Here is a 15,878-nt window from a genome sequence, read left to right on the forward strand (position 1 = left end):
GCAACCTCTGCTTCCTGTGTTCAAGTGACTCTCCTGCCTCAGCCTCCCAAGTATCTGGGATTACAGGTGCATGGCATGATATCTGTCTATTTTTTTGTATTTTTAGTAGAGACAAGATTTCTCCATGTTGGTCAGGCTGGTCTCGACCTCCTGAACTCAAGTGATCCTCCCATCTCAGCCTCCCAAAGTGTTAGGATTACAGGCATGAGCCACCATGCCCAGCCTCTAATTTTTTAATGTTTTTGTTTGGTGGAGATGGGGTCTCCCTGTGTTGCCTAGGCTGGTCTTGAACTCCTAGGCTCGGTGCTGGAATTCCCAAAATACTGAAATTACAGGTATGAGCCACTGCATCTGGCCAGTTTTTCTTCATTTTTTGAAAAGTAAATGTATACTGGAATTTGGAATATGAAATGCACCATTCTTTCTCCTTTGTTCTAAAGCTAATCATGAGTACATAATATACTCATTCTAGTCAGTTCTCTCTCATGATAACTTATGGAAGGAACAAGAGCACATTGGTAGGCAAGGGAAATGAGAAAATTGGAGTCCACATTGAAGAAGATAAAACTAGCTAAGAACTTCAAATAAGCTGGGCACAATTACTTTCACCTGTAATCTCAGCACTTAGGGAAGCTGAGGCAGGCCGATCGCTTGAGGCAGGAATTCAAGACCAGCGTGGGCAACATGGCAAAACTACTTCTCTACAAAAAATGTAAAAATTAGCTAGGTGTGATAGTACGCACCTGTAGTCCCAGCTACTCAGAAGGTTGAGGTGGAAGACTCAGTTGACCCCTGGAGGTCGAGGCTGCAGTGAGCCACGATCATGTCACTGTACTCCAGAGTGGATGACAGAGTGAGACCCCGTCTCAATTAAAAAAAAAAAAAAAAACTTTGAATAGATTTAGCCTTTTTTTTTTTTTTTTTTGCTTTAAAAAAATAGCTTAATGAGTTACAATTGATGTACAGTACACTGCATATATATGTAAGGTATACAATTTGTTGAATTTTGATATATGTATACACCTGTGAAACAGTTACAATCCAGATAATTACTCTAACAATCACAGTCAAGATAATCACTTAGAACCAACCCAAATGCCCATCAATGATAGACTGGACAGGGAAAATGTGGCACATATACACCATGGAATACTATGCAGCCATAAAAAAAGACAAGTTCGTGTCCTTTGTAGGGACATGGATGAAACTGGAAATCATCATTCTCAGCAAACTGACACAAGAACAGAAAATCAAACACCGCATGTTCTCACTCATAGGCGGGTGTTGAACAATGAGAATACATGGACACAGGGAGGGGCGCATCACACACTGGGGTCTGTCAGTGGGAAATAGGGGAGGGACAGCAGGGGGGTGGGGAGTTAGGGAGAAATAGCATGGGGAGAAATGCCAGATATAGGTTATGGGGAGGAAGGCAGCAAATCATACTGCCATGTATGTACCTATGCAACAGTCTTACATGTTCTTCACATGTACCCCAAAACCTAAAATGCAATTTAAAAAAAAGATAATCATCCTGGAGGCTAGGTGCAGTGGCTCATGCCTATAATACCAGCACTTTGGGAGGCCCACGTGGGAGCATTGTTTGAGTCCAGGAGTTTGAGACCAGCCTGAGCAACACATGAGACCTTGTCTCTATAAAAAATTTTTAAAAATTAGCCAGGCATAGTAGCATACTCCTGTAGTCCCAGCTACTAAGGAGGCTGAGGTGAGAAGATCACTTGAACCCAGAAGGTCAAAGCAGCTGTGATCACACCACTACACTCCAACCTGGGCAACAGATACTCTGTCTCTTAAAAACAAAAAACCAAAAAATAAACACCATAGAAGTTACCTCTTGCCCCTTTTGTAATCCCTTCCTCTTGCCCCTCTTTGCCTTTGCCTCAGGCAACCACTGATTTGCTTTCATTCAAGTAAAATTTATAATGGCACACTACAGAAATGTATATCCAGCATAGCTACAAAAGGATGACACTTTCTCTGTTGACTGTAATAAAGGATGAACATCATTGATCCTTTTTTTATTCAAATGTTTGAATACCTATCATAAGTTAGACACTGTCCCAACTTAAAGCAAAGACCAATACAGATTTTTTTTTTTCTCATAAAGCTTATACTTTAATGGCTGGGCACGATGGCTCATGCCTGTAATCCCAGCACTTTGGGAGGCTGAGGCGGGCCTCCTGAGGTGAGGAGTTCAAGAGCAGCCTGGCCAACTTGGTAAAACCCTGTCTCTACCAAAAAAAGACAAAAATTATCCAGGCATGGTAGTCCCAGCTATTCAAGAGGCCAAGGTGGGAGAATGGCTTGAGCTTGGGAGGTAGAGGTTGCAGTGAGCTGAACTCATGCCACTGCACTCCAGCCTAAGTGACAATATGAGACCCTGTCTCAAAAAAAATAAAAAAGCTTATACCTTAATGGAGAGGGACCTGATACCTACAGCATAAGCCATTTATATAAAATGTGAAACCTTGCATGTAATAATATGTAAATTTATGATTATATAAATATGCAGTAAAAAGTTAAAAACATACAAGGGAATAATGAACAATGAATTGAGGATAGTGGTTATCTATGGTATGGGAAGGAGAAGAATGACATGAGGGACAAGTGGAATTTTAAGTATAGTATATGTATAAAGTTTGAGTTAAAATTTGAATCTTATTCAAATATTCAAATTTGATAAAGCAAGGTGGGGGATACACCAGGATTTGTTATAATATTCTCTGTTTTTGTCTGTATACTTGAAATATTTCACTATAAAAACAAGTAATAGATTAGCAGCAAAAAATGACTAAAAAGTTTTGAATAAGGGATTACACAGAAGAAGAAATCTAAATGGCCAGTAAATGCCAAATTAGGAGTCATGAAATATTTTCAGAAGTTTAATAAGTATATTTATGACAAGTAGGAAAGTATTGTATGTCATTTATTAAGTACCTTTATGGTTTTATTCAGTAAATTGAATTAATTTATCATTGTTTATTTTCCACAGGCCCACACAGCATGAATTAAGAATTTATAAACAGCAGGTGAAGAAACTGGAAAAAGCCCTTAAGAAAAATGTCAAGTAATTATATTTTTACCAAAATTATTGCCTTTACTAGGGTTTTAAATTTATTTTTATTACTTATCAGCTTATGCCACCTCCTAGTGGCTTTGATTTGGACTTACCAGGCTGATGAGGAAAATGACATTAAAAGGGGGTATTTCTGGTTTCACAGTTTAAGAGCAATTTCTATTGTGTTGGATTTGGCTATATATTCATCTTAAGTGAGAGCAAAAAAAAGGTTGTTGCCTGAAGCAATAAAGGACAAAGGTTTTAAATAGAAAATTATCTTTGGAAGTAATGGAAGCATGGCAAGAGAATCAATGAAATTAGAAGTGACAAGCCCCCAATTTTTGTTGTTGGTAGTTATGATATGAATATTTTAAAGTGAACCTTATCACACTTTAAAAGTACCAGAGGGAATGCAGTGAGCTATTTGTATCTGCTTGTACCCTTCCTGACTTTGAAAAGCAAGTGCTCAGTGTTTCAAAGAGTTGATCTGAAACAGTGATGGTGTTTTTTGAAGATTATCTATGTGTACTCTTTGATTCAAGGGAATGGGATTTGAGAAATTAGTTTGGGGAGTGTTCGTATGAAATATTTTGAAAGCTATGAGTTAATATATGCATTAAATGTATTGTCAGTTTTATTAGCATATATGATTCAGTTTTCAGTGACAGCTATGTTTCTTCCTTCCTACGGCAACATGTAACAGTGACAGGCAAGTATCATGGATGTCCAGGAATTACATACTGAGTTAAAATAATAGGGGCCAGGTGCAGTGGCTCGCGACTATAGTCCCAGCACTTTGGGAGACTGAGGCAGGAGGATTGCTTGAGTCCAGGAGTTTGAGACCTGCCTGGGCAATGTAGTGAGTCCTTGTCTCTACAAAGAATTTAAAAATTAACCAGGTATGATGGTGCATACCTGTACCCCCAGTTACATAGGAGGCTGAGGTGGGAGGATTGCTTGAGCCCAGGAGGTCAAAGTTGCAATGAGCTGTGATCACACTACTATACTCCAGCCTGGGCAACAGAGCTCTGTCTCTGCCCCTCCCCACAATAAAAAGATAATAGGGGAGGAAAACTAAGAAAAGAGAAGTGGAAGGTTCGGAAGGGATGCATGCATAGTCAATGAATAATTATTCCTTTCCTGCTATTCCTTGACATTTTGGGTACTTATAACTCTTCTTACATCTGTTTGGCATTCTTGGCACTGGTTGTGGTGGTAAACCAAAGAGAAAAGGTTCCTCATAGAGATTACATCAAGGGAGAAAGACAATGAAAAAATAAATAATAGTTTCAATATACTATAAGTACTAAAAGTAAAATAGTGGGAGAGTAGCCATTATATGAGTTTGGACAAGCGATGGTAGTGACATGGTCAAAGGTGGCAGAAGTAGAGGTGATGAGAAGTATTTGGAATTGGAGAATGGAGGTAGAACTAATAGGACTTCATGATGGGTTGAATATAGGGAATTGTGGGGAAAAAGGAAGACTCAAAAGTCTCCCAAGTTTTAACCTTGAATAACAAGGCAGTTGTGGGTGCCATTAACGAGATAGGAGATTGAGAGAGAGGCAACTGGGAAAAGGAGGATGTGGGGAGGTAAAAAAAGAAGGAAACCTGTTGACTCTAAAGCAAGTGTGTAAGATATGCACACACACATGTACACACGAGCAAGTACTTAACGCACATATAGAGATATATAATCTTTATTCATAGATTCCATATTTATAAATTTGCCTACCTGCTAAAATTTATTTACAATCACAAAATCAATACAGTACCTGCAGTCATTGATGGACATGTACAGAGTGGCAAATAATTTGGGTCACCCAAAACACACATGCTTAGTTTTCAAACAAGATGATGTTCTGCCCTGTTGTTTGAGTATCATCACCAACAAAAAGCATAGAAATGCAAAAAAAAAAAAAGTTATTTTAAGATGATTTCTTTAAGATGGCCCCTGAGTTAGTGCTGAAGTGCTGTTTACTGTTCTTATGCACAAGAAGGCTATAATATACCTTGTAGAAAAAATAACACCTATTAGATAAGCTTTATCGGGCATGAGTTACGGAGCCCTGTTGTCCATGAGTTGTGTTAATTAATCAACAATATATTTTGTAAAAGGTGTCTTTAAATAGAAACATACATACAAAGAGGTTATATATTGATCAGTTAAGGAAAATGTGACCAGAGGCTCTCAGGAACCTGACCCTGTATTTCCCCTTGGAGTAGTGGTTTAGTATTTGCTAATTCAGCATTCATGGTGATTTTATAGACCATAACTACCATGAACAATGAGAATTGACTACACACACACACACACACACACACACACACACACACACGTTGTTTATTTGGGCTCTGGTCTTTAGAGTAACTTATTGTCATTTAAAATTATGATTCAGAGCCAATTCCTGCTATATTTTTCTGCTAAATTGTGAAGAAATTATGTGTGTGGTTTTTGTTTTTTGTTTTTTGAGACGGAGTCTCGCTCTGTCACCCAGGCTGGAGTGCAGTGGCAACCACCATCTCCTGGGTTCAAGTGATTCTCCTGTCTCAGCCTCCCGAGTAGCTGGGATTACAGGCACACACTGCCATGCCTGGGTAATTTTTGTATTTTTAGTAGAGATGGTGTTTCAGTTTGCCAGGATGGTCTCGATCTGTTGACGTCATGATCTGCCCACCTCAGCCTCCCAAAGTGCTGATTTTACAGGCATGAGCATCCAGTGTGTTTTTGTTTTTAAATTGTTTTTAAAGTTTAAAACTTTGGTAGTATCTAGACATGGAAACAAATTTGGAAGTATTATATAACTTGCCCAAGTTATACAGGTTACCTGTATATGGAAGAACTTGAATAGAAATCAGATCCTTACCCAATCATTTTGACTCCAAACCTCATACTCTTAGCTACCACACAATTAGAACTAAACCAAGCACTCAATGAAAAAAATTTTTTCAAGGTAAAACTCAAAAAATTTTTATTTTCTGTAGTGCCAGATGTAGAATATTTTTTCAAAGTACTACTGATGCTGAAGAAATAATTAAAAATAAAATCTCCTGTCAATCCAGTGAATTCTCTTTACAAATATAGGGAAAAAAAGAAATAGTTTCGTTACAGAATAGGCTTTCAATCAGATTGTGATGCACATTACAGGAAATCTGTTAGAGATATTGCAAAGACAGAAGAAATTTCTGACTGCTCTGGAGACTATAGAACAACTCTAGCATATTTCTGAGTATAGTCCAGGCTGCTACAACACAGGTTTCTAAAATTTCAATTAAGTTGTGCAAATAGAAAATGAGGGAACCATCAGCAATATAACATAGAAGTTGTATTGTTCATGTGTGGTTTTTCCTAGACTCAAGGCACTAGAATAACAGTAGTAGTATTTATAGCCTTCAGGAAGAGGGCAAGCTTTGCTAGTACACAGGCAAGTGCCCTTTTAGCTCTAGTTTAAGAAAATTTAGAATAAACAACAGTACAGAATCACATTTCATTTCCCAGAGTAACTGTAATCAGTACATGCAATTATATATTTAGGTTATTGCACTGACAGCAAAAATGTGTATATCCACAGTATAACATTAGATTTGCAAACAATTCATTGATAAGTTGAACATTTTCATATAAGTGAAAGGAACTGGCATTTAAATTCAGATATATCAGTTTACTTCTAGTCCTTCTAGAGGCCATATCAGCTTTTCTATGTCCTTTTTTCTAAATAATATGCTCATGGCACTGCCTTTAGGCAAAACTGTGAAGAATGTGAATGTGGTAAATATGTAAGAAGTTATTTATAATTTGACTTGGGGATATACTCACTAGAGCAGCGAATAGCAACTGAGTGAACATAAGGGCAATATATGTGTGACTGGAGTAGGTAATTGTAGGGAAGTAGTAGAATCAAGTAAAAAAGGAGTCAGGAGAAATATTGTGTGACTGGCCAGGCACAGTGGCTTACTTCTGTAATCCCAGCACTTTGGGAGGTCAAGCCCAGTGGATCACCTGAAGTCAGGAGATTGAGACCAGCCTAGGCAACATGGTAAAACCCGGTCTCTACTAAAAACAAACAAACAAACAAATACAAAAATTAGCTGGGCGTGATCGTGTGTGCCTATAGTCCCAGCTCCTCAAGAGGCTGAGGCAGGAGAATTGCTTGAACCTGGGAGGCAGTGAAGCAAGATTGCGCCACTGCACTCCAGCCTGGGAAACAGTGAGACTCTTATCTCCAAAAAACAAAACGAAAAAAACCCCACAAATATTGTGTTAGGACTGACAGCATGGAGAATTTGAGTTTTGAATGCTAGCCCAGGGAAATTAGATTTAGCACATAAAGCAATGGGAAATCAATTTTCAACAGGAAAATGACATGCTGGAATTTTACTGTTCTGTTTTACAAACAGCAGGTCAGAGTGTATAATTAATGAGCCATAGAGTTAGTTTAGTGGGTTGAAGTCCCAGCAGGAAACTGATAGCATATTCAAATTGAGGAGGGGTAATTTGAAGGCTTATTAAGAGACTATAGTAGTTCCCCCTTATCAGTGGAGGATATGTTCCAGGACCCTCAGTAGATACCTGAGACTTCAGACAGAACCAAACTCAGCTGCTATCAATTGGAACACATTTCTGTCCATATATTCCACCCACAAATTTAATGCTTTTCCATCTTAACTAAGCATGCATCACACACTGTGGCTGTAACTTTTGCAGTTTGAGGTGCAACAACAAACTAGCCCAGATTTCTTATTCATTCTTCATAATTTCACAGATAGAAGATTCGTTCTTACTGTATATCTTAGCAACCTCAGCATACAATTTTTTTCTTAAGTGGAGAACTTTCACCTTTTCACTTAAAGGAAGAACTTTATGACTTCTCTTTGGCATATGCAAATTTCCACCATCACTACTCTTACGTTTTGGGGCCATTATTAAGTTAAGGTTGTTACTTGAACATTAACACTGTAATACCCCAACAGTTGATCTGATAACCAAGATGGCTACTAAGTGATTAATTGGTAGGTAGTGTACATAGCATGGATAAGCTGGACAAAGAGATGAATTACATCCTAGCTGGGATGGAGTGGGATAGTGTGAGATTTTATTACACTACTGAGAATAGTGTGCAATGTAAAACTTAGTTCTGGAATTTTTCATTTAATATTTTTGGACCTTGGTTGACCTTGTGTAACTAAAACCATGGAAAGTGAAACTACAGAGCAGTGGGTACTACTGTACTGTTTTCAAAGGCGTAAGGAGGGAGGAGAAAGACAGCCTGTCTTCAGATATGCTTGAAGAAGGACAACTATTTGCTACTAGGTGGGTACTCTTTTACATAGTTATATTTCTGGGTGAAGAGACTCTCGTTTCCCCCAGCAATCTAGCAGCCACCTGGGACAATGGTCTCTTGGATCTCCATGCCCTTTTGACTGGCCCAGGCATTGCTGTGGTCTGTTCTTTGCGGCTGGTAGAATACAAAGAGAGAGGGACCAAATGTCTAGCTGTTCTTGCTACAGTACCAAAACCAATGGCCCTTCCTATGCTTCCTGCTCCCTTTGCCTATAGTCTGTAGGCTTGGAGCCCCTTGGATGGAAGTTGCTTCCATCCTTTGTTGTATTTCTCTCTTGTTCTGTCTTTTGTGAGTGTGTGTTGGGAAGTGGTTAGAACTTTCTTCTTCAATCTGATCTCTTCCGTCTTCAGAGATTCCTTCTCATTTGTGATTTATTCCTTCTTGTTTTCTAGTGACAATATGACTTAAAAATTTTTAAACTATACATGCATATGTTTATGTGCTTATAAATATATATACACACATACATACATGTGTACACACATATAAGTAAAGTGATGTAAGGCTTTTGGAAGGGTGGCTGGATCATTGACTTAGTTTATCATCTTGGTCCAGTGTCCAGGAAATAATCTTGTATATCTTGATTTTTCTTTCCCCCTTTTAGATTACAGGAGCTTATTAGTCATAAGAAGGCTGAGGACACAGAGAAAAAAGATGAGCCCAGCAAATATAATCAGCAACAGGCCCTAATTGACCAGAGATACTTTCAGGTATTGAATTAATTTTTCATGACAAAAAGACTGACGTTTGTCTTGAATGGCTTTATTCTTCTCTCTTTAAACATGCTTTTCGATGTCTCCTTTTTTTTCCTTGGATAATATGTAAGGTAGAACTCATCACTTATGGGAAGAGGGTTATAGTCAAATAGTATACTGTATTAACATATTAAGATATTTAAAATTCAATCCAGGCATCAATGATACTATTTTTGGAGACAGGGTTTTGCTCTGTTGCCCAGGCTGGAGTGCATTATCATAGCTCACTGCAGCCTTGAATTCCTGGGCTCAAGTGATCCTCCTGCCTCAACCTCCTGAAGTGCTGGGATTACAGGCATGAGCCACCATACTCAGCCTGAGGATTACTGTTAATTTCCTTAAATCATCTGATAATGGTCTTGTGAGTTTGTAGGAGAATATGCCCACTTTTAAAAGATGCATACTTTATTATTTGAGGGTGAAGAGTTAGGATGTCCACATTTTCTTCAAATGGTTCACCTAGAAATACAGATAGTGAGCAAACATGGCAAAATACTAACAATTGTTGAACCTAGGTAGTGATTATATGGGTGTTTGTAATAGTTAATTTTGTTTTAAGTTTACTGGGGCACAGGGTGCCTGACATTTGGTTAAACGTTATTCAGATGTGTCCGGGAAGGTGCTTCTTGATGAGATTGACATCCGAATCAGTAGACTTAGTAAAGCAGACTGCCTTTCCTAATGGGGTGGGCCTCATCCAATCATTTGAAGGCCTGAGTAGAACAAAAGGCTGAGTAAGAGGAAACTCCTCCTGCCTGACTGCTTTTAAGATGGGACACTGTTTTTTTTCTGCCTTCAGACTCAAACTGAAACAGCACTTGCAGGGATCTCAGTCTGCCTGTGTTCAGACTGCAAATATCCATTAGCTTTCCTGGGTATTCTCTTCCTCACTGCAGATCTTGGGACTTGTCAGTCTTCATAATTGCATGAGCCAATTCCTTATGATAATTCTCTTTGGTATATTTAATGAAATATATATATGTAATATATAGACATATAAAGCACACCATTAAAATATATAACTTTGCAGGCATAGGATAAATATTTTGACTAAATACACTGTTTTTTTTTAAAGGTGCTATGTAGCATCAACTCAATTATCCACAATCCAAGAGCTCCAGTAATAATTTATAAACAGAGCAAAGGGGGATCCCAAAATTTTAATAAAGATCTTGTTCAAGATTGTGGATTTGAGCATCTTGTTCCCATAATAGAAATGTGGGCAGATCAGCTGACATCCCTAAAGGTAAGGGGTTGAATATTATTTATATGCTTTGAATATCTATTAAACTCTATGTGCTTTATTAATATGACTTAATTTGGGGTGAAAATTAAATAGAGCTTAACTTTTGTGTTAACTGTAAAGATGAAAAAGCTTATCTAAAACGGAAATCTTCCTATTTACATATCTGTTTTAGGTACTGTCTATTTGATGTTGTCATTATTGTAAGCTTTACCTCCTCTAAGGTTCTACCAGACAAGAAATTTTTGGGCTAATGCCCTTATTGAGAATCTGTAGTGGATCCACATTGTACTTCTAGGCCCTTCCCTATTCTACCTTCATCTGCCTCCTGTTGCTATCACGATGCCACGATTTTCTTGGCGCTTATTCCTCCTCAGATATAATGTCTTATCCTTTATTTCATTATAATTGGGGATATTTTCTCCCTCTTCACACTTTATTTTCTGTCTCTCAGAACTGAGCTTATCTTCATCTCTGCTTATTCTCAAGAACAAATAGTAACTCTATCTTTCCCTATCCTATTTTTTCGTGGAAGACTACATTTTATTTACTTTATAGAGCTATTGTGTGTTTATTGCGTAGCTTCAGGTTTTTTCAGTTTTTGTTAACTAGTTTGCTGAAAAGTAAATAGTTGAAATTAGTAGCATTTAACTTCTTTGTCCTTTAAACTTTAGATTTCTTAGTAACTAATATAATACATAGCATATGTCTGTTACTGAAAACCTGATTCAATGACAGTGTTTGCCACAGAAGTCCTATTACATGAAGTACAAATAATGCAGAAGATATCTGTTAAGAATGTATAAGCTCCATGAAGACAGTGTTTTGTCTTATTTGTTCTCTGGCACATCCCCAATATCCTCCTGATGCATGAGTGCGCAATTAATATTTGTTAAACTAATAAAGCAGAATAATATATTCCAAGACAACAAAATTGGGAGTGGTGATGTTAATTTTTTAAAAATTTCTTTTTATATAATTTTTTTTAATTTATAAAAATTTTCCTTCTTATATAGGGCTCAGACAGAGCTATACAATACATAGACATTTTGATTGAGTGACAATGCTGGATTAATATACTTACTTTATAGGCTGGAGTCCCTCCACTCTGTATCTCAGAAGAGGGTAAAATAATTAGTAATTGTGTAAATCATTGTATTTCCTCAATCGGTGCCCGTCAGAGGGTTCTCCCAGTAGGAGGGAACAGTGCTGACTCTACCTTTGTCTTTCTCAGAAGGGATGGACTAGAAAAGGCCCTAAGACTAGAGACGAAAAAGACAAAGGGAAGAATCACATTAATGGATACTTACTGTTCATTTGCCATGCTAAGCCATTATGGGATAAACACAAGATTCAGACTAATTAGACAAAATATACTAAAAAATATGAAACAACATTTAATCATTTATAATATCATTAAAAGAAATTAGTGACATAAAAATCAATTACCTGTGATTAAGTTCTAAGTGAGTGATGCAGATAACTTGTGCTCTAGAGTCTGGAGGAGAAAGAGAACACTTTGATTATAGCCCCCAAGAAAGGCTTTGCCATGGTGGTGAGTTCTTGCTATTGTATAGTTTTCTGAGTGGGAGGAGGCAGGAATTTGCTTTATATTAGAATATTCTGAGGGCACCTAAGAGGAACTTATTAGGAATTAGTTACTCTGCCATTGAAGTAACTCATGGATTTTGAGCAGTGCCTCAGATATTAATAATACTACAGTTTTAGGGTCCAAATTAAGAAACTACATGAGATTCTCCGAGGTCTCTTATCAAAGGTTATTTATAACGTAGCAACCTCTACGTTTGGGACAACTATCTTCCCAAATTAGTTTTTTTCCCTTAGGTTAAATTTGGCTTTAAAAAGTAGGATAGGTGTGAGGGATGAATGGATAAGCAAAATGTGGTATATACATACAGTGCCATATTATTCAGCCATAAAAAGGAAAGAAATTCTGACCCATGCAACATGGGTGAACATTATGATGACATTATGCTAAGTGAAATAAGTCAGTCACAAGAAGATTCCACTTACATAAGATACTTAGTGAAAATCATAAAGACAAAGTAGAGTGGTGATTACTAGCGGGAGGAGGAAATGGGAAGTTGCTGTTTAAAGGGTGTAAAGCTTCAGTGTTACAAGATGAAGAAGTTATGGAGATGGATGGTGGTGTTGGTTACACAACATTATGAACATTTTTAATAACACCGAACTTACATTTAAAACTGGTTAAGATGGTGAATTTTATGTCTATTTTACTAGTTTTGAAAATTGGAAGAAAAGAAAGCTGGGAAAGACATGGAGCCAGCTGCCTCCATCTTTCTGTCTTTTCCCTCCTGCCTTTCCAAGAAAGTGAACTACAGATGTTATAGCTTCCCCCAACCCAGTACACTCTTGAATACTTTGACTTTCCTATTCTCCAGTGCTTCAGAGGCCAGACATACATGGTAGGCCGGCCCATGGTAGTACTTCTACGTCTCCACAACTAGGCAATGTAAAGAACCTAGGAGACCCTCATATTTTTCAAAGCTTACTTGATGAACTGCTACAACCATCCTCTCACTGCTTAGGAGACCAGAACATCTTTTTCTTAGCTTTGTAATACTCTTTTATTCTGAAGCAAAAATGTATTAGATTGGGTGTGCTTTTTTCCATAAATTACTTTATAAATGTGCCTTGTAGCTGGAGCATTGATTAATAAAGGGGTCATTATGCTGTTGCTTACTGACTTTTTTTTCCTCCCAAATTCTAGTGGCACTGATTGTAAAACATTCATTTGACACAGAATGTATTGCTGTGAATTACTAAAATAGGTAACTGTCTTCCTACCAAACGAAAGGTTAAAGATACCAATATGTGAAGTGTGAGCCTTAAGTGGAGAGTGTCAAGTGAAGTACTAAAATAAGTTCGAAAAAGGAAGAATTTCTTGTACTTCTTTCTGTTCTCTAGAGCTGTGCTGTCTTGTATGGTAGCCTCTAGCTGTATGTGGTTATTGATCTCTTGAAAGGTGGCTAGTCCTAATTGAGATGCGTTAGAAGTATAAAATATACACTGGATTTAGAAGACTTCATATGGGAAAAATTGAAATATTGATTTTATATTGAAATGATAATATTTTGGATATATTGGGTTAAATAAAATATTACAGTTAATATCACATGTTTCTTTTCACTTTTCATACTATGGCCCTAGACAACTTAAAATTACTGTGGCTCACATTACATTTCTTTTGGATAGCATTGTTCTAAAGGACTAAGCACTGTTCCATACATATATGAATTGAGTATCCCTTATCTGCAGTGCTTGGGGCTAGATTAAGAATTTTTTCAGATTTTGGAGTATATGCCATTTGAGCATCCCTGATCCAAAAATCCAAAATTCAGAATGCTCTAATGAGCATTTCTTTTGAGTGTCATGTTGCTCAGAGTTTCAGATTTTAGAGCATTTCAGATTTTTGGATTAGGGTTCAGTAAGTATTTGTCGACTGACCAGTCTAGAATGCTAAACTTCCAGTAGCCTTGCCCATTGTGCACAGTTTAAAATCACTTAGGGCATCACAGCTAGGACAAGAAAACAGAGTATTGTAAAGTAGAATACATTTAGAGAACCTTTCACATTGAAAACCTGCCTGGAGGTACATGTTATAACATTATGCTAAGTGAGAGAAGCCATTCATAAAAGACTGCTTATTGTATAATTCCATTTATGCAAAATGGCCAGAATAGGCAAATCCATAGACACAGAAAATAGTTTAGAGGTTATCCCCTGGAGCTGTGGGAAAGGAAAAATGAGGAAGGAAGGACTGTGAGTGGGTCTGAGATTTCTTTTTGGGGTAATGGATATGTTCTGAAATTAGATAGTGCTGATGTTTGTACATGTGTGAAAATATTAAAACTGAATTGTATACTTAATGAGGGTGAATTTTATGGTATCTGAACTACATTTCAATAAATCTGTTATTCAAAACTAAAATACAAGGGCAAGTTTATTCTTTATGTATCAACAATTCAAAATAACAAAATAACATGAAACAATAATAAATAATATAAAATTACTTAGAGCACCCAAATGCAGAATAATCAATATGTAATGTTTTCTGTAAAGCCTATGTTTACCTGGAGAAACCTAATTTTAACTGACTTGTTCTAAATTGGTAATAGTGTTATTAAAAAATACCAATGATGGTTACATATATATATATATTTTAACCTGCCTATATAATGTTTTATTAATTTTATAAAATACATAAAACTTATAATTTTATTAATTGTGTTATATTACTATAGAAATTATTTAAATCAATAATACCATATAGTTTCTTTTGTTATAAAGGATTTGTATAAGTCCTTGAAAACACTATCTGCAGAACTGGTACCTTGGCATAATCTGAAGAAGCAGGATGCAAATGAAGGTATCAAAGTTGAAGATTTGTTATTTATAGTAGATACTATGTTGGAAGAAGTTGAAAATAAAGAAAAGGTAATAATACTTACATAAATGGTCACATTCTAATGTACTCTTATCTTAAAAATTGATAATTTGATGTGGATATTAATATTTGTTCTACAAGAGTTCTGTTTTTCTTTTAAAAGTTTTTATTTGGGATTATTTTAAGATATGAACTCTTTCTTTTTTACCTCTCTTTTGGACAGGACAGCAATATGCCAAACTTTCAAACTTTGCAAGCTATTGTCTCTCACTTCCAAAAATTATTTGATGTGCCTTCTTTAAATGGAGTCTATCCTCGAATGAATGAAGTTTATACTAGGCTTGGAGAAATGAACAATGCTGTGAGAAACCTCCAAGAACTCTTAGAATTAGGTGATGACCTAATTTGTCATTTTTGGCCCCCATTTAAGAATTGTTTTTAATAAATTAACAAAAAGTAGATAAAATTTTTCTTAAGTAAAAAAAATTGAGGATAACTGAAGCATAAAATGTTTGATGTATGTAATTTTGGAAATTTTCTGTTGAAATATCCTTTTATTTCTCTTTTGCAGATAGTTCATCTTCATTGTGTGTGTTGGTAAGCACTGTTGGAAAACTCTGTAGGCTGATTAATGAAGATGTGAATGAGCAGGTTATGCAGGTATTAGGACCTGAAGACCTCCAGAGGTACTCATTTCAAAAGTTTACAGAGTATCATCCAGAATGGCCAGGTGTGGTGGCACACACCTGTAGTCCCAGCTACTTGGGATGCTGATGTGGGAGGATCACTTGAGCCCAGGAGTTTAAGTCCAGTCTGGGCAACATAGTGACAGCCTGTCTCTAAACAATAAAAGAAAAAATAAGTATTGTCCAGAATTCATGGAGGGGTGAAATTAAAGACTTTCAAAACTCATTTACCTTCCCTATTTGGAATAGCATCTTTTCTCTGTGTGTGTTTGTGACTGTAGGCACACACCACCATGCCCAGCTAGTGTGTGTGTGTGTGTGTGAGTGTGTGAGTGTGTGTGTGC

The 15,878-nt window shown here is 36.8% G+C and overlaps 1 protein-coding gene across 9 annotated transcripts in view; it reads left to right on the forward strand.

Annotated features, from left to right (window-relative positions):
• CEP70 (centrosomal protein 70) overlaps positions 1–15,878 on the forward strand; it is a 63,669-nt gene that overhangs the window by 42,504 nt on the left and 5,287 nt on the right. For all 9 annotated transcript variants that reach the window (XM_035278711.3, XM_078354127.1, XM_078354130.1 and 6 more), the window contains 6 exons: positions 3,014–3,088; positions 9,026–9,131; positions 10,252–10,422; positions 14,752–14,898; positions 15,072–15,240; positions 15,420–15,534. In XM_035278711.3, the coding sequence (XP_035134602.1) occupies positions 3,014–3,088; positions 9,026–9,131; positions 10,252–10,422; positions 14,752–14,898; positions 15,072–15,240; positions 15,420–15,534 (783 nt within the window). The remainder of the gene's footprint in view (positions 1–3,013; positions 3,089–9,025; positions 9,132–10,251; positions 10,423–14,751; positions 14,899–15,071; positions 15,241–15,419; positions 15,535–15,878) is intronic.

The sequence above is a fragment of the Callithrix jacchus genome, chromosome 17 (genome assembly GCF_049354715.1).
Source record: "Callithrix jacchus isolate 240 chromosome 17, calJac240_pri, whole genome shotgun sequence".
In the NCBI taxonomy this organism is placed as follows: domain Eukaryota; kingdom Metazoa; phylum Chordata; class Mammalia; order Primates; family Cebidae; genus Callithrix; species Callithrix jacchus.